The sequence below is a fragment of the Herpailurus yagouaroundi genome, unplaced genomic scaffold (assembly GCF_014898765.1).
Source record: "Herpailurus yagouaroundi ecotype Mexico unplaced genomic scaffold, PumYag 197, whole genome shotgun sequence".
Classification (NCBI taxonomy): domain Eukaryota; kingdom Metazoa; phylum Chordata; class Mammalia; order Carnivora; family Felidae; genus Herpailurus; species Herpailurus yagouaroundi.
In genome coordinates, this window is record NW_024412428.1 from 11,588,581 (window position 1) to 11,606,562 (window position 17,982).

General features: G+C 42.0%; 1 protein-coding gene across 1 annotated transcript in view; it reads left to right on the top strand.

Annotated features, from left to right (window-relative positions):
- KL (klotho) overlaps positions 1–17,375 on the top strand; it is a 104,922-nt gene extending 87,547 nt beyond the window's left edge. The window contains exons 10-13 of the mRNA XM_040447940.1: positions 7,019–7,529; positions 8,271–8,539; positions 14,032–15,133; positions 15,667–17,375. Of these exons, the coding sequence (XP_040303874.1) occupies positions 7,019–7,529; positions 8,271–8,539; positions 14,032–15,133; positions 15,667–16,004 (2,220 nt within the window). The 3' untranslated portion in view covers positions 16,005–17,375. The remainder of the gene's footprint in view (positions 1–7,018; positions 7,530–8,270; positions 8,540–14,031; positions 15,134–15,666) is intronic.
- Positions 17,376–17,982: the final 607 nt, after the last annotated feature.

A 17,982-nucleotide genomic window follows, 5' to 3' on the forward strand; every position in this document is an offset into this window, starting at 1 on the left:
TTCGTTTCTTAAATTTTTTGGCAGATTTTTACACCACTGTTATACTAACTTCACAAGTTGAATTGAGAACGACCTCTCCTCTATTTTCTAAATGAATTTTTGTGGAATTGGTATATTTTTTCCTTAAGTCTTTGATAGAACTCACTAGTGAAATTACCTGGGGTTAGAGTTTGTGGTTTTTTTTTTTTTTAAGTTTATTTATTTATTTTGAGAGAGAGAAAGAGAGAGGGCACATGCACATGAGCTTGAGTGGGGAGGGGCAGAGACAGAGGGAGAGAGAGAGAGAGAGAGAGAATCCTAAGCAGGCTCTGTGCTGTCAGCAGCAGACACTATCTGTCTTTTACTCGGAGCATTTAGTCTATTTTCATTTGAGTAATTATTGATATGATTGGGTTTGTGTTTACCATTTTGCTGTTTGCTTTCTGTTTATTTCATTGGTTTTTGTTTGTATCTTTCTTTAAGCATTCTTCTAGGTGAATCAAATATTTTTTAGTATTTCATTTTTGTTATCCTACTGGCTTTTAAAGTAAACATTTAATATATTTTTGTGGTTTCTTTAAAGATTATTCATCCTGGGGCACCTGGGTGGCTTAGTCGGTTAAGCATCCGACTTTGGCTCAGGTCATGATCTCACAGTTCATGAGTTCAAGCCCTGCTCTGAGCTCTGTGCTGACACTCAGAGCCTGGAGTCTGCTTCAGATTCTGTGTCTCCTTCTCTCTCTGCTCGCGCTCTGTCTCTCTCTCTCTCTCTCAAAAATAAAGAAACATGAAAAAATTTTAAAATAGAGATTATTCACTCTAATTATATAGTCTATGTAGAATTAATATTATTAATCCCCTTTGATAAAATTTTCATTTTATATATTTTACTTTTCAGTTCTAGAATTGTCATGCTTTCTTTGAGTTTCCATTTCTCTGTTGTTATATGCTGTTATTCCACATTCGCTCACTTTTTATATCTATCTTTTTCTTGAAATCTTCGAACACACTTGTAATAGCTATCTTAAAATTCTTTTGGGTCATCTTGGCTTTGGTTTCTGTCCTTTTGATTTTTTTAAAAAAGATTTTTATTTTCTTGCTTTTTCAATGTCTAGTAATTTTTTTTATTATGCCTGGACAATATAACTAACACATGATAGGAAGTCTGGCTTATGCCACTTCCTTTAAAGGGTGTGGCATTTTGCTCTGCCAGGCAATTACTTTACCAAGGATTCTCTTGAACCCACTAAGCTTGGATGTAGTCTTTGTTAGAGCTGGTGTGTCTTAATTTTGTCCTTATTCCTCACGTATGACCTTTATGGATTTCGGTTGAATGTCTGAAGTATTCAGCCATGTTTCTCTATTGTGGCTCTCTAGGTACAGCCTTTTGTATTCAGCTCTCAGACCTGTGGCGTCTGCTCTTTGTGAAGCCCTGCAGAATCTCGTCTTCTTCATAGTTAGCCAAGGACTGCCGGGAAATCCTCATGCAGAAATCTGGGCCCTCCCTCTGTGCCCTTCTCTTCGACATGTGGATCTTCAGCAGCCCGTATCACTGAGCTCTGCCTTCTCAGCTCAGCAGTGCTGCTGTGTGTTGCTTGGGCTTCATTTCCCTCATCCAAGTCTGGAAACCGAACCATGGTAGAATGCTGGAGTGGACGTGGGGTTCATCTCCCACGTTTCCTGTCCCTCACTATTTTTTAAATACCCAGTTTGTGTGAAAGTTTTCATTGAGCTCTGTGAAGGGTACAAATAGGTAAATGACAAGGAGTCATTTAACCAGAGAGAAAATGTTTATATGTGTTTATGGAATTCAGAATATTTCAGTTGACTTCTAAAATGTGGTGATACTAGCTGATTGGCAGAAAGAAATATAAGATTAATTTTTTTTCTTAGATTTTTCAGAACATAGATTGCAAAATCAACAATGAGGTTAAGAAGGAAGTGGAGAGGACATTATACACTGTGTCATATGCCCCACATTAGATCATTAGCACATCTTGGGACTATGCAGTATTATTCTTAAGAGCCTACTATGCCAAATCCATTCTAATTTATTTTTGTGATGGTGTGCACCTGAAAGTTTTCTGTCTTTCAAGGTCTCAGAAATAAAATACAACCAGGGTATGTGATGAGAGTTTTCCTGTTCTGGCTCAGAAAAATGTTCGCTTGTGTCGACACTCTTTGGTCTGGTTTTCACTGCCAGCCTTCATTCCTCCATATCTGTTTGTTATACGTATTCTGCCCCAGACACTTTGCTAGAATCTGGGAATAGACACATAAAAGACCTAGTCAAAGACTTGGAAACACCTACAATCTAGATACTTGAATGAATGCAACCCAATATGGTGAAGGTCTTTTAATAGAGGGCAGCTGTGGAGACACATGGAGTGGACACTTCAGGGCAGAGAGAGGGAAGATGTCAGGGAAGACTTCCCAGAAGGGTGATGTCTGAGCTGAGTTTTGAAGTGGGGTGGAACTGGAGGGACTGGGGGTAGGAAAACTTGAGAGAGATGCACCCATGAAGGCATGGGAGCCTAGCGATTTCAGACCTTCGTGGAGGGTTCCATGCACCCAGGATTCAGGACTTGAGGCAGAGACCATAGGCACAACAAAGAAAAATTAGGCAGGGGTTATTGAGATCACGGCTTTCAAATTACTATCATGGACAGTTCAGCAGGGCCAGCCATCCAGCTCCTATGAGCTATTTTTCATATTTAAATTTTAACTGAAAAAAAAAAAACAAAACTCTAAAGCAATACATGTGTATGGTAGGAAATGAAAAAATATAGATAAGCAAATTGAAGAGAATTATACCACCCACAATCCTGCTACAAAAGCTCTTTTAACAACTTATAAATCATTTCAGATTTGTATGTGTTTTCCTTTAATAAAAAATTCTGTTAAACTCTACTTACTACTTTGTGGCCTGCTTTTCTGTTCAGTTAGTATTTTAGAAACAGTTTTAACATGTAAATGGACGTTCTTCCGTATTGTTTATAATGTCTGAATAGTAGTATATCTTTAGTCATACCATAATGTGTTAAAAAATGCACGTATGGGTGTGAATGTATTTGAATATTGGACATTTCAATTGTTTCAATATTTCGCTATTGGAAATAGTTCATAGATAAACACTCTTACATACACCCTTAATTACTTCCCTGAGTCTATGTCAATAGCTTTATTAAATGTCAATCTTAAAATAACAGGTTTGTAAGATTAATGTACCTGGAATAATTAGAAAGCAATGCAAAACCAAACATAACCATGTGTCCCTCTTAATCGTCCTTAGTTGTTGCCACACCTTAAGTAGTGACCGTCCCACACCTTGCCTTACAGTAGTCAACTACTCAAATCTACCATCAGAAAATGGAATGAAGGTGAATGAAGCAGGGTTCAGTTCAGTTTAACAGGCAATGGAAGGGGATGACGGAAGCCAGGGAGCTCAGTCTGGGGAGGAAGGCATCATTACCTGCAGTAGATGCAAGAGAGGTATGCCTGAAACTCAGAGAGCACCCAGAGGAGGGACATGCAGCCCAGTGTGGCAGGTTGGGTGGGGGTGAGGGTGGGAGGGCCTCCATGAGTGGGATGACCACCAAGTTGGGCTGTGGTGGAGAGCAGTCAAATAACAGATCAAGTAGGGGTTTGGGGAGTAGGGTGAGTGGTTAAGACAAGTGACATCCAAGATGCTTTCTATATTTGTTTGCAATCTCCAGAAAAACAGTTCACCCTTCCTTCCCTTTTTGGTTCTCTTCAGCCCCTCAATGCATGGGTTGATGGCAGTCCACATTGGTGAGGGTGGTCTCCTTTACTCAGCCTTCCTATTCAAATGCTAATCTCTTCCAGAAATACCCTCATAGACACACCCTGAAATAATGTTGTTATGGTTTTGTTAAATTAACATTTGTTAAGTGGAGCATAGTGCTGTATGGTGAGCCCCAGTTCAACAACAGCACAAGAGAACTTGAAATAGAGAAGTCTGTTACTCACAGGTCCTGGAGGAAGTACTCGGCCTTAAGGGGCCACATGGGGAGGTCAAGGCAGAGTACAGACAAAGAGAGAGGCAGAACCCAAATACATGGCTTGATTAGGGTTCTTAGGCAAGGGCCAGATTGGTCAATTCAAACCAGAAAGAGGATTTTAGTAAGCTCCATGGTGGTCTATCTAAAGGGCCCATAAGGCATACAGGGGCTGGGAGCAAGGGTCGATTCTGGATCACAAGGGCGGTTAGGGAGGTCATGTCAGGACCTTAAATTTGATTGTGACCCTGCAGGCTGCTGTCTAGGGCATGCACTTGCAGGAGGGGCTGATGTCAGGTCAAGGTCCCTCAAGGCTGCATGGCCAAACAAAATGGCTGCTGAGGCAGCATTACCATGGCATAGTTTAGCTAAACCCTTGACAAGCATTTTACCAGCTATCTGGGGGGACCTAAGTCCAGTCAAATTGACACATAAAATTAACCATCAACTTCCCAATGCTGCAAATATATACTTCTATAAAATAATAAACTACTTAGTAGACATTTTTTTTTTTAATTTTTTACGTTTATTTTTGAGACAGAGACAGAGCATGAACGGGGGAAGGGCAGACAGAGAGGGAGACACAGAACCGGAAGCAGGCTCCAGACTCTGAGCCCAGAGCCCGATGCGGGGCTTGAACTCACGGTCTGTGAGATCGTGACCTGAGCTGAAGTCGGACGCTTAACCGACTGAGCCACCCAGGTGCCCCCTTAATAGACATTTTTACTTGCATCATATCACATGATCCCCATCGTGTCCTTGCAGGAGAATAGATGCTATCCCCATTGATACTGAGAAGTACCTGAGGCTCACACTGGTAATGGAAGGGGGAGATGGGATGCCAACCTAAGCCCTAAGCCTCTTCTAATCCAAACCCCAGGTGGCATCAGTACCTCACTTGGGTGCTCTTGGGCTGAATTCCTTAGCAGGTGATATTCCCTGGACCTGTTATGCTTTCCTTTTTTTTTTTTTTTTTTTTCCTGTTCATCCTTTGAGGAGAGAAGGAGTAAGCATTCATGGAGACCTTACTGAATGCAGACTCTGTGTTAGGTGTTTTATGTAAATTATTTAATTGTCATAACATCTCTGTGAAAGACGCAAGGAAGTTAGTCTCACCTGCCAGGTTAGGTAGTGTGGTTAAAGGCACCCAAAAATGTGACAGGGCAGGAAGTTTATCTGACATTAGAGACCACGTGTACATTTCTGTGTGGCCCAGGGCATTGGTTTCCTAGCCAGGCTTCCTCTGCACCATGTCAAAATATCCAAGGTCAGAGGAGTGGTCCATTAGTGTAGGCTATTCTATGGTAGGACTCCTACTTCTGCTACCTGCAAAACTGACCCAGATTAGGAAGTTCTTGGGTTGCTGTCACTCTTGCCTGGCCTCTTATTTCTATCACAGCAGCTGGTCTGTTGAGGTGTGTCTGTTAGACTTAGAACACGAGTGCCTGTGGGCCTCAGTTGGGCCAAGTTAAGAAAGTGCCCTGATCTGACATTCTGAGGACTAGCCTGAGATGTTCCTTTTCTTTTCTATTTAACTGTTAAGCGACATGATGAGATGTCTTGACAATGGGGAAGAGAGAAATCGGGTGGTGGAGGGGAGGAAGATAAAGGTGGGGGACACCACAAGACCAGCAGCGTAGCACGACTGAGCCCCCCCGCCGAACCACATGGGTGAATGCTACTATTCTTCTGATCAATCTTTTATTCTCCCTTTCCTTCTTAGCATATGGGTAGATGCTTCAGGTCATGAAAAAATATATTCAGTGGAATGAAACATAGTAGATATTTACTAAGAAACTAAAAATGAAAGTTAGACATAAACTATTTTATTCCACTGAAATATTTGGCTGAACTCATAAGAACAGTGATAAGATCATTCTTGGACACCTGCACTGAAATGAACCACGAGAAGAATATTTAGGGAAAATGAAGAGCATATTTGGCATACTGAAAGAGCTTCTTCAGGCCCAGGGAGCGGGATGAAATTGGCATGATCATTTTGGAGAATATGAGTCAAACAGAGAACTGGAATGAGGTTTTCAAGGAGGATATATTAGGGGAGTAAAAGGCCAATAAACAGCCCTTGTGTTTGTAGAAAAATATGGAGAGTAAATCAAGGAATTCAAAAGTGAAGAGAAAATTCAAATAAGGGAGGAAAAACCCTGTAATCCTCACTGGTCTTCATAAATACAAAGAAAACAAGCGAAAATGAGATATCAGAAGTCAGCAAGATTTTATGGGAGTATAAAGTTAATCTTAAGCAAAGCCCATTTCATTGCTGTAGGAAACTCCCAGCTGAGTGCTGACTAACTATGGACAGCTGATCTCCTCAAAGCCAAGTTTGGGTGATTCTTGCTCTTGGCTCGTACCCTCGCACTTCTGGGTCCTGTGCGAACCAACACTGTCCCAGAGTTCCAGAGGGTGGGCCGAGGCTAGATATTGGAGTTGGCCCTTTACTTTATTGTGCTGATTCTTCTCAGGGAAGAATAAAAATTAAGAATAAAGGGACACGTGTTAGAATTTTAGCTGTCAGAGACGAATACAAAATATCAAATTGACTCCAACAACTTGAGTCACCTCGAAAACTCCCAGTCTCTTAGGATAAAGAATATATAATCCTATTTAGAAATTCCTGGTGTGATCATAATCCAGGATTGGTTCTTTTCACGAAGCCTATTAATTAAAAATTACATAATCCAAAGTCAATTAAGTAGTAAGATATTATAACAAATTCTTATTTCATTAACTTCTCAAAGTATGAATAATGACTTCGAGACAAGAAATTCACATTTTCCACTGGCTACTGAAAACCAATAGAAATAATTCCAGTCGTGGTAGCAGCTCGCTGTGGGCTGACCTACCCCTGAAATAATTTATTGTTTCCAGGTGACTTTTACATTGTGGGGTGATTCATTAAGTTAGGCTTGATGTGAAACAGACACCAATAGAGTTGACGATTCAGAAATGTATTACATATTTCTTCTCGCAGAGATAAATTCACCATGGCTTTTCTTTTATAGGCTCATGCCAAAATCTGGCATCTCTACAATACTTCTTTCCGTCCAACTCAGGGAGGCCAGGTCTCCATCGCCCTAAGCTCCCACTGGATCAATCCTCGAAGAATGACCGACCACAGCATCAAAGAATGTCAAAAGTCTCTTGACTTTGTACTAGGCTGGTTTGCCAAACCCATATTTATTGATGGTGACTATCCTGAGAGCATGAAGAATAATCTTTCACGTCTTCTGCCTGATTTTACTGAAGCTGAGAAAAAGTTCATTAAGGGAACAGCTGACTTTTTTGCTCTTTCTTTTGGACCAACCTTGAGTTTTCAACTATTGGACCCCCACATGAAGTTCCGCCAGTTAGAATCTCCCAGCCTGAGGCAACTCCTTTCTTGGATTGACCTTGAATATAACCACCCTCAAATATTTATTGTGGAAAATGGCTGGTTTGTCTCAGGGACCACTAAGAGAGACGACGCCAAATATATGTATTACCTCAAAAAATTCGTAATGGAAACCTTAAAAGGTAGGATTGGGGATAAAATTCTAATTTCTTGCTGAAAGCAACAGGAAAATCTTTCAGATGATCTGTAATAAACTATGTGAATTTATAGATTTTAATTGTAATGAAGAAATTCATTTTGGCAATAGTAGAAATGCACTTATGTAACACCTTTCTCATTTGGGGACTTGAGGAACTTAAATTCATTTTTAACTCATTTTGAAAATGAGAAACTGGGTTATAATGTGTGAAAACACTTGACTTTCAGAGTTAGTACTCTAGAATTTTAGATTATATTAAGGATTAAGTGAATCCCAGGACATCTAGATCTCTGTACATGTTTTTGGGTTCTTATTATTTGCACTGAATAAAACAATTTTTAAAGAAAAAAGAATATCAACCCTTTCTGAAGAAAATATTAAGTAGTTTATTCTTTTAAAGATTGTGTTCACTTATTGTGGCAAGCACAATGCTAGGATAGAAAATGGAGCAAGACCATCATCTCAGGCCCAAAGAACACCTACTGGAAATAAAAATATTCCAAGTAAAAACATACTGGAGATAAGCATGTTGGTGAAGACATTTGTTTGTAGAATTACCCAAGTGTGACAGCCTTTTATTAGTAAGAAAGTCATTGGTTTACCAAACAGCGACCATTATACGCAACTTATTTCCGTAAGTAGTAAACCCTTCAAATGCTCTTGACACATGAGGCCAGTGCCTGGCTAGGGGTCACATTGTTCTTGTCCTCTCTTCTCTTTGCAGCCATTAGGCTGGATGGGGTGGACGTCATTGGGTACACGGCCTGGTCCCTTATGGATGGCTTCGAATGGCACAGAGGTTACAGCATCAGGCGTGGACTCTTCTATGTTGACTTTCTAAGCCAGGATAAGAAACTGTTGCCGAAATCTTCAGCCTTGTTCTACCAAAAGCTGATAGAGAAAAATGGCTTCCCTCCTTTACCTGAAAATCAACCTCTAGAAGGGACATTTCCCTGTGACTTTGCTTGGGGAATTGTTGACAACTACATTCAAGTAAGTCAGCTGACAAAACCAATCAGCAGTCTCACCAAGCCCTATCGCTAGTAAGTAGTGCTTCCTTATTAGGTTGTCATGACACATTGTCCATTCTTTGGGCCAGACGTGATTCCTTAATGAGAACATTAAGGGCACAATTTGGAACATTGCACCCTTCTCTCCACAAATCTTCCTAGCTTCATCTTGCACTTTAAATCAGTCCCAAAGGAGGAACAGATTTAAAATATATGAATATTTAATATCTGAAAAGATAGTAAAAAGATAAAAATACTCCCTTTTAATACAGTGGTTTTGGAAGAACTTGTTTATGAGTTTTTCCATAAACAAGATAGGACAAACAACTTCAAATTTTCTGAGATCTCAGTGGAGCTGCTGAGTCTGAGGCAGGAACATTAGGCAGAGCCCTGCCGGGGCTTAGCTGCACCCTGTTGCAGAAGCATCTCAAGCGGTGAAAACTCTTGCTCCAATGGTTCACTGCTTGAAGTTTCATTTCTAGAACTAGTTATCGAAAGGGTAAGGAAGTTCTTCAAAATGGTCAACCAATATTTATTGAGCACTTACTACTTAGTTAATCCTCAGTATATTTTTAACTTTCCAATTTTAAAGGAATTTGTTTTCTGGAGCTTGATGGACTATTTTAGGAGGCACTTATTGGATGCTTAGCATGCACAAAGCCCTGTGTTCATTGCTGGGGATGCTCCGTTGAGGGGAGTGCACACTGACATGGGTAAGATTGACCCCTGATTTCAAAGATGTCTACTGCTGGGCGCCTGGGTGGCTCAGTTCGTTAAGCATCTGACTTTGCTTCAGGTCATGATCTCACAGCTCGTGATTTAGAGTCCCACATAAGGTAAGCTTGAGCCCCGCTTCAGGTGAACACAAGCCCTGCTTCGGGTGAGCCCCTCTCCTCTCTCTCTCTCTCTCTCTGCACCTCATGGGATTCTCTCTCTCTCCCTCTCTCTCTGCCCTCGCTTATTTGCACCCTGTCTCAAAACCAAAACAAACAAACAAACAAACAAACAAAAAACCTCATAGAGGTCTACTGAGGGAAAATGATTGATGTACAAATAATATAATAGAGTGCATGGAGCATGGTGTTAAGTGAGCAGGTGCTGGTGGGGTGTTGTTGAAAAGTCTGAGTGTGAAAATAGAAATCAAGACAGAGACATGGGCGCTTGGGCCGCTCAGCTGGTTAAGCATCCGAATCTTGATTTTGGTTCAGGTGGTGATCACTCAGGTCATGATCTCACAGTTCGTGAGTTCTAGCCTGTGTTGGGCTCCATGCTGACAGCACCAGCCTGCTTGGAACTCTCTCTCTCTCTCTCTCTCTGCCCTTCCACCACTTGCACACACACACACACTCCCTCTCTCTCAAAATAAATAAATATTAAAATAAGAGGCAGAGACAAAGTGTGGTATCCATAGACAAGCAAAGGCATTTGGCACTTAGCATGCTGTCGGATGCTTCTAGCCAACTCACTGGTGCAGTAGGAGAGGAAAATCACTTTCCCTCTACCCTTCTGAGCTCTTTAATTATAGGGAAAATTAAAAACAGACTAAAAAGAGAAACACAAGCAGGAGTATATTAACATGTGTACCTGATATATACATGGGAGATACTCAGACAAAAATGAGTTAAGTCCTTGAGGTGACTTAGAATTCAGGCTTAAATACCAGCTTAATAGAAAAAGCTGGAAGCAGAGGTGGGATACATGTCTCTTAGGGAAGAATAAGCAATTTTTAGGAAAGATGGATGGGCCCTTAGAAGGATAGATGGGAGCCACAAGAGTTTCTGACAAAGTCTGTCTGGGTCTTGTGGCCTCTGGTCTCCTGTGACGTGTCTCGATCTTCCCTGGGTGATGAAACTCCTGGGAGGGATTGATGAGAACAGAGTTCCTTCTGGAGCATCTGTCTTTAGGCAGGTAAGGGGAGTTCAGAGAAAGCCTTTCCCTGCATGTTATTATTCGAGTGCCTACAGCTCAAAATAGTATACCAGAGGGGCATATTTTGGGGTGGCAGGCCCTGAACTACGGTCACATTTTGGGGTGGCATATTCTGTTACCCTTCAGTTCAAAACAAGTATTTGGAAGAATGGTTGGATCTGAGGGAGGGTCTTTTAGTTGAGCTGGGTTGCTATTTTCTTGTAAACATCAAATGGCAGTCCTTTATAAGGAAATAAATAACACATTCCTTCATACATTTTTTGCTGGGTTGTATTATTCTTAGGTCTTTTGAAGACCTCAGTTTAAAAGACTTAGTTTTAAGGCACCTGGGTGGCTCAGTCAGTTAAGTTTCCAACTTCGGCTCAGGTCATGATCTCACGGGTTCGAGCCCCGTGTCAGTCTCTGTGCTGACAGCTCAGAGTCTGGAACCTGCTTCGGGTTCTGTGTCTCCCTCTCTCTCTCTGCCCCTCCCCTGATTGTGCATGCCCCCTCCCCCCAAAATAAGCAAACATTTAAGAAAAAGCTTAGCTTTAAGTCTCAGTCTTAAATCCCTTCTTACATTTAAAAGGCGACTGAGGGACATGTATTAGCCAGGATGTCTGAGCGTAGCTCTGCCCTGTTGGGTTTGGGGTTTTCCGCCCTCCTTCTCTCTCCTCCCTCAGCCTCTGCTCCTACCTCCTTTTCCTAATTTCTCTCCTGCAAGTGGGAACGACAGTGGGCTTCAAATAGGGTCTGGAGGTGCAGAAGTGGCTGGTGAGATGGGCTCCCCATCCTTCCTCCCTCCCCTGTATTTGTGCTCTGGACGGGTTAGTCCCTGGTCTTTGTTCTCTCTCATGACCTTGTGCCAGGCCCCGCTCTCTGCCAGGCTCTGTGCCCTTGGTCACTGAGGGCTCATGCTCCGCCTTGATGTCTAATAGCAGGGCAGGTAGTTCCCGCTTCAGTTTTCCGCCAGCATCTCTGTGCAGGCAGTGTGAACTTGGGAGGGACTGCACATTGGAGGGGACTCCTTCCCTCCTGCTCTGCTCCCCACCCCAGGACTGTGTTTGCCTTGGGAACGGGTAAGTAGTGAGAAGGTTTTAAGAGGACCACCTATTTCCTCAAGAGAGCAGAGAAACTCTAGGCAGATGCAACAAGTATGGCAGTGAGGAGGAAGGCAGATGGGGAGAGAATTGCTTTTTCTACCCCTCGGGGGCCGTTGTTTTAAAATTTGATCTGATGCCAACGAGACATTAGCCCTGGACCCTTCCCCTGAGGCTGCATTGCCATTTTACTTCATCACTTCCGGGGTCGTGGTGGTGGTGGTGGTGGTTGGTGGGGGGGGGGGGTCCTCTGTTCCTCCACCCACTGGAGCTCCCCAGTCTCTCCCACACCGACCCAGCCAAACACAAAACAACTCACTCTCAGACCCTCGGTGGGGGAACTTCTCCAGAAGCTCTCTAGTGGGAAAAGGTTGTCACTGCTGTTTTGTTCTTCCTGCTTTTCACCTTGAGCTTGGCATTATTTTGGCAGGGCCCCTTCCTGAGGGAACTTCCTAACCGACAAAGTGAAATTAGGGCAGTTCTGAGGAGTGTGTGCCTAGGTTTTCATTTACAAGCTGTTCTCTATACTTTTCATACATTGAATTAAAGTCCTGAGAAGTAATTTTTAAACCATTGAAAGTTATCTTTTCCCTCCTGGCTGGTATTTCAGTGACTCCCAGGGTCAGTGTCCCTGGACAACCACTAATGCTCATAGTAAATCTAGGTACAGAACCTGCCACATGCTGGGGACAGAAAGCCTGTTTAACATTGGCCACTAATAGGAGGTTTCTTCCACGATAAACGAAATATATACTTTATATCCATTTCTGAAAGGCTGCCCTTAATTTTTTCATTTTTTTATTAAGAAAAGTTGACAAATTAATGGAGGTTAGATAGAATTGTGCCTAAGTACTTATTTCTAAGCATCCTGTAGTTTCAAGAAACAGATCCCCGCCTCCCCCTTCCCCCCTCCCCCCAGAAATTGTACCTTAGTCTCTCATATTTATTTGCAGATGGACTGAATAAAACCTGCTGTTTTGGAAAAATTGTGGTAGAAAATGTATAAATTTAGTCAACTCAGAGCTCTATAAAAATAAGCCAAAGAATTCCTTCAAGCTATGAACACTTTCACTTCAAAAGAGCATGCAAATATTTTCTCTTGCAAAGCTGAGGAAACAAGATTTGTGGGTGCATCACAGTGGAAAAATACTTCTCACAGCATTCCCACCGTACTAGGGGACACGCATGCGTGGGTGATCTACAAGAGACGGTTCTCCAGAGAAAGCAATTTCCCTCTGACACGCTGGGTTTTTATTACTTTTCCTTTGTAAACACAGCACTGACCCCTCCAGAGGAACAGCAACTCAGGCCCGCAAAATGCAACAAAACTGCTAGAGGTCCCTAAACGGAGTTAGACCCCAGCTTGCATACAGAGGGTCAAACCAAGGGGCCTGTTTGAACAGGACTGTTTCTGAGGAGAAAACTGGTTCCATCAAGTGGTTCCTTGGGATGAACTTTCAGTTTGCATTTTCCTCCATGGTTTACACGTGGAGGGAGGGTTTTATGATTTCAGTTTTACAACGCATCTGCTCTTCCTAAATACTTCTTTCCATTTTGGAGGCTTATGGATCAGATGATTGACAACCATTATTGTCATGATCATCACAGAAAAATAATGTAGAAGAACTTAAAAACTATGTTAAAATAGCCCGATATGTGGAAATGACAACATCGTTCCTCATTACCACATTCTCTATCACTTTTACCATCAGATTGAATTGGTTAAATCCAGTCTTTGACACTAAAGGCAATAAAAAGCAACAGTCACTGGTTTTTAGCATGGTCTCTACCTACAGCAAACTTCAGTTTGGAACATGATTTTAAGACGTACAATTTAGTTTAATTTTTTAAATCTTTTAAAATATACTTTTTAAAGTTTATTTTGGGGGGGGAGGGGCAGAGAGAGGAAGAGACAGGGGATCCTAAGCAGGCTCTGTGTTGTCAACGCAGAGCCTCTCACGGGGCTCGAACTCAGGAAACGTGAGATCATGACCTGACCGAAACCAGGAGTCCCACGCTTAACTGACTGAGCCACCCAGGTGCCCCCATGATTTAATATTTTACATACCATTCTGCATTTTCTGATTCTAACTCAGGTTTTAGGCTTTATCTCTTCATCCATTTTTTTTTTTTTAATTTGGGAGTCTCATAATATTAGTAGTTTTTTTTAATATTAAAATGCAATCGTTCAAACATGCTTGCTTAACACAGACCAGAGGTGTGTGAGAAACATTGTCATCTGAAATGATCAAGAGTTAGAGCTAGGGGTAAAACAAATAGGCATCAAAGAGTGGAATGTGTTTTTTTTTGTTGTTGTTGTTGTTTTTGTTTTTTCCAGGAACTTAACGACTTGGGAGGAATGGTTGAAATGGGTAGGGAGGCTCTATTTTTGCCCCTCTTGCTTGTTACTTTCGCGAAGGGATTGCGTGGGATTTCGTGAAGCTAACGCTTACTCCTCTGCTGGCAGGTGGACACCACTCTGTCTCAGTTTACCGACCCGAACGTTTACCTGTGGGACGTCCACCACAGTAAGAGGCTAATTAAGGTGGACGGGGTTGTGACCAAGAAGCGGAAGTCCTACTGCGTGGACTTCGCTGCCATCCGGCCCCAGATAGCCTTACTCCAGGAGATGCACGTTTCCCATTTTCACTTCTCCCTGGACTGGGCCCTGATCCTGCCGCTGGGCAACCAGTCCCAGGTGAACCACACGGTCCTCGACTACTACCGCTGCGTGGTCAGCGAGCTCGTGCGCGCCAACATCACCCCGGTGGTGGCGCTCTGGCGACCCGCGGCCCCGCACCAAGGGCTGCCGCGGCCCCTGGCCAAGCACGGAGCCTGGGAGAACCCCCACACCGCCTCGGCTTTTGCAGAGTACGCCCGGCTGTGCTTCAAGGATCTCGGCCACCACGTCAAGTTCTGGATCACGATGGGCGAGCCGTACACACGGAACATGACCTACAGCGCGGGGCACAATCTTCTGAAGGCTCACGCGTTGGCCTGGCGCGTGTACGATGAAAACTTTCGGGGCTCTCAGAAGGGGAAAATATCCATAGCCCTGCAGGCCGACTGGATAGAGCCGGCCTGCCCTTTCTCCCAAAAGGACAAAGAAGTGGCAGAGAGAGTTTTGGAATTTGACATTGGCTGGCTGGCCGAGCCCATTTTCGGCTCTGGGGATTATCCGCGTGTGATGAGGGACTGGCTCACGCAGAGAAACAATTTCCTTCTACCTTATTTCACTGAAGATGAAAAAAAGCTAATCCGGGGTTCTTTCGACTTCCTGGCCGTAAGCCATTACACCACCATCCTCGTCGACTGGGAAAAAGAAGATCCAATGAAATACAACGATTACCTGGAGGTGCAGGAAATGACCGACATCACGTGGCTCAACTCCCCCAGTCAGGTGGCAGTAGTGCCCTGGGGCTTACGCAAAATTCTCAACTGGCTGAAGTTGAAGTACGGAGACCTCCCCATGTATATAATATCCAACGGCATAGACGATGATCCGCAGGCAGCGCAAGACAAGCTGAGGGTGTATTACATGCAAAATTATGTAAATGAAGCTCTGAAAGGTAAGGAGCCCCGGAAACAGCAGCCCCTCGAAGCGTATGTCACGCGAGGGCGTGGTACTCCATAGGCACCCTCAAACGAATACACCCACTGTCACCTGGGAAGCAAAGTGCTTGCTATCCATTCCTTGCCACACTGAAAAAGTCCAAGAGAGAGTTAGTATTTTCCCCTCAGGATAATGGAGTTTAGCTAAAAGTCGAAGACCCTAGCGGGGGGGATGCCTAGCACCTGCTGGGGCCTATAAAAGCATGGACTTTCTTGTCCCCCATTTCAGACGGCTTCACAGCAGTCTTACCTCCTTCATTGTGCATGAAGATTTAACCCAAGTACATCAGAGTAGGTTTAATTATGTAAAACCTTCTACGTTAACTGTAGCTCAATGTTTGTCCTCGCATGAAGGAAGCCTGTTGTGATCAAACCTAATTTAGATTTATTAAATAGTATTGAAATTTTCTCTGATGCACCAAGGCTGTGTAAAAGTGAAGTGCTGCGTGCAAAAAATTTTAATAACTATTCTGTCCTTTTGTTTTTCTAGCCTACATATTGGATGGTGTCAATCTTTGTGGATACTTTGCTTATTCATTCAATGATCGCACAGCTCCAAAGTTTGGCTTCTATCATTATGCTGCAAATCAGTTTGAGCCCAAACCGTCCATGAAACATTATCGGAAAATGATTGACAGCAATGGTTTCTCGGGTCCTGAAACTCTGGGGAGATTTTGTCCAGAAGAATTCACCCTGTGCACCGAATGCGGCTTTTTTCATACCCGCAAATCTTTAGTGGCTTTCATAGCTTTCCTACTTTTTGCCTTTATTATTTCTCTTTCTCTGATTTTTTACTACTCTAAGAAAGGCAAAAGAAGTTACAAGTAGTCCTGACCTTTTTCCTATTCATTTACTTTGAAATGATTATGCGCACACATCAGCTGTTCACCATTTGCACGTCTCAGTGTCGTAAGACTGGATTTCACTTATCTGACTTCTAGAAAAAAAAATGTGTGGCGTATGACAGAGGTATGGAAGTGAGCATAGGTGATTGTAAAATACTGAATAATGTGAATAGTGCCTGGATTTGTTCTTTCTTGGAGGATGACCAAAGACGGTTAGGGGCCATCATCTCTGCAACACATTCTGTAACAAATGTATGGGAAGTGGGACCCATTCTGGAACATTTTTGTAGAAATTGAATAGCAAGATCAGTGCCCGTTCCTAAATTATCTTGAAGTAAAACAAATGTGGAAATAAAAAGTTAAGTCCCAAATAACCATCTCTAAACTTCCGTGATATGCCTAATGGTCTCTGTTGGACCCAGTTTCCCTTGAAAAAGAAATGGTAGAATATTAGAGACATGACAGAGGGCCCTACGCTAGAACGTTCCTTTTAAAAGCAGTGTTTCTATCAAATGCTGCTAATATTAATTTACATATCTGGTTAATGATGTACTTAGCAGAGCAAATTGTAGAATTTTATTTTATGTGACTTTCAAGGCACTTTTCAGGCCCTGGGGTCCTTGAGGGCTTTGTGTCACTGGGGCCTTGTCAAGGGTCTGTACATAGAGGGCTTTAAATGTTTGCAGAAAAATAAATATGAATCATGAGATGTTGGACTCTTCAGGAAGCATAAACCGATCGTGCAATGCATTATACTGCGTGGAGAGGAGGAAAGGAGGAAAAAGTGCATATTATGAGCAACAGTATGATTAATTTGATTAGAAACCCTTTGATTTTAGAGCACTCCTTTCAATGAATGATGTGACCTTTCCTGAGTGAATAAGAACGAAATAATCACTCATCCTATGAAGAGTGACTTCACTTGCTGTTCTTTAGAAAGTGCCCTGATTTCTTTGAATCGAGTTTTTAAAAATTCTTACTAGGTTCGCATTTGGTCTGATAACACTGGAAGATTTATTTCTGTGATCGCTGAGGTTTATTTTCTATTTTTGCTGCACCTTCTGTGGAACTAGCTTTGAAGTAGTTTTGCTTTGAACTTTCACACTGAAACATGCTACTGATTTCTAGAAAGGGCTAATGAGGTCTTATCTTTTAATGACCCTTAAACAAGTTTTGCTGATTTTCAGACAGGGGTCTTTCTATGACACTGGAGTTGTGGACGATCATAATGTTTGTTTTATAGATAAGCCAGTATCGTATCAGGCAAGGTAAACCACTATCGTATCAGGCATAACTAATCTTGCCGACACAGGGTTATAGTGTATAATAAAATGTTGTACTGTATTATGTATCATCTTTAAAGGTGGTGTGATTTTTTTTCCATGAAAGGTAAGCTTTTGTTGGTATTCTTTTAAAAATTGGACTTATTATTAAAATTAGAAACTAGAGAACAATAGTTTCTCTTATGTATATATATTTTTCTGATTATAAGAGTAATATATATTCATTGTAAAAAAATTTTAAAAACACAGAAACTATACGTAAAGAGAAAAAATTACCTGTCATCGCACCCAGGTAGTCACTATTACCGTAGCCTGTGTATTTTATTTTACATAATTAGAGTCAGATCATATTGTAAATAGTTGTGTATCTTTATTAATTTTTATTGTGTGTTAACTTTGTCATTAGTCTTCAAAAACATGATTTCTAATAGTTGTAGAGTAATTCCACTATACAAATTTATCACAAGTTATTTAACCATTCCTATCAGTTGAACTAGTTTCTTATTGTAAATTACTGTTAAATAATGTTGTTTAAAAGTTTTCTTGCTACCATATTAATTTTCATTCCCTTGAGTGTAGACAGAAGCAATTCTGTCCCTTGATGAAGTATTGTAATAAATCTGCCTGCAACTTTACTGCTTTCATAATCATTTGACTGGCTGCTGGATGAATTTCTTT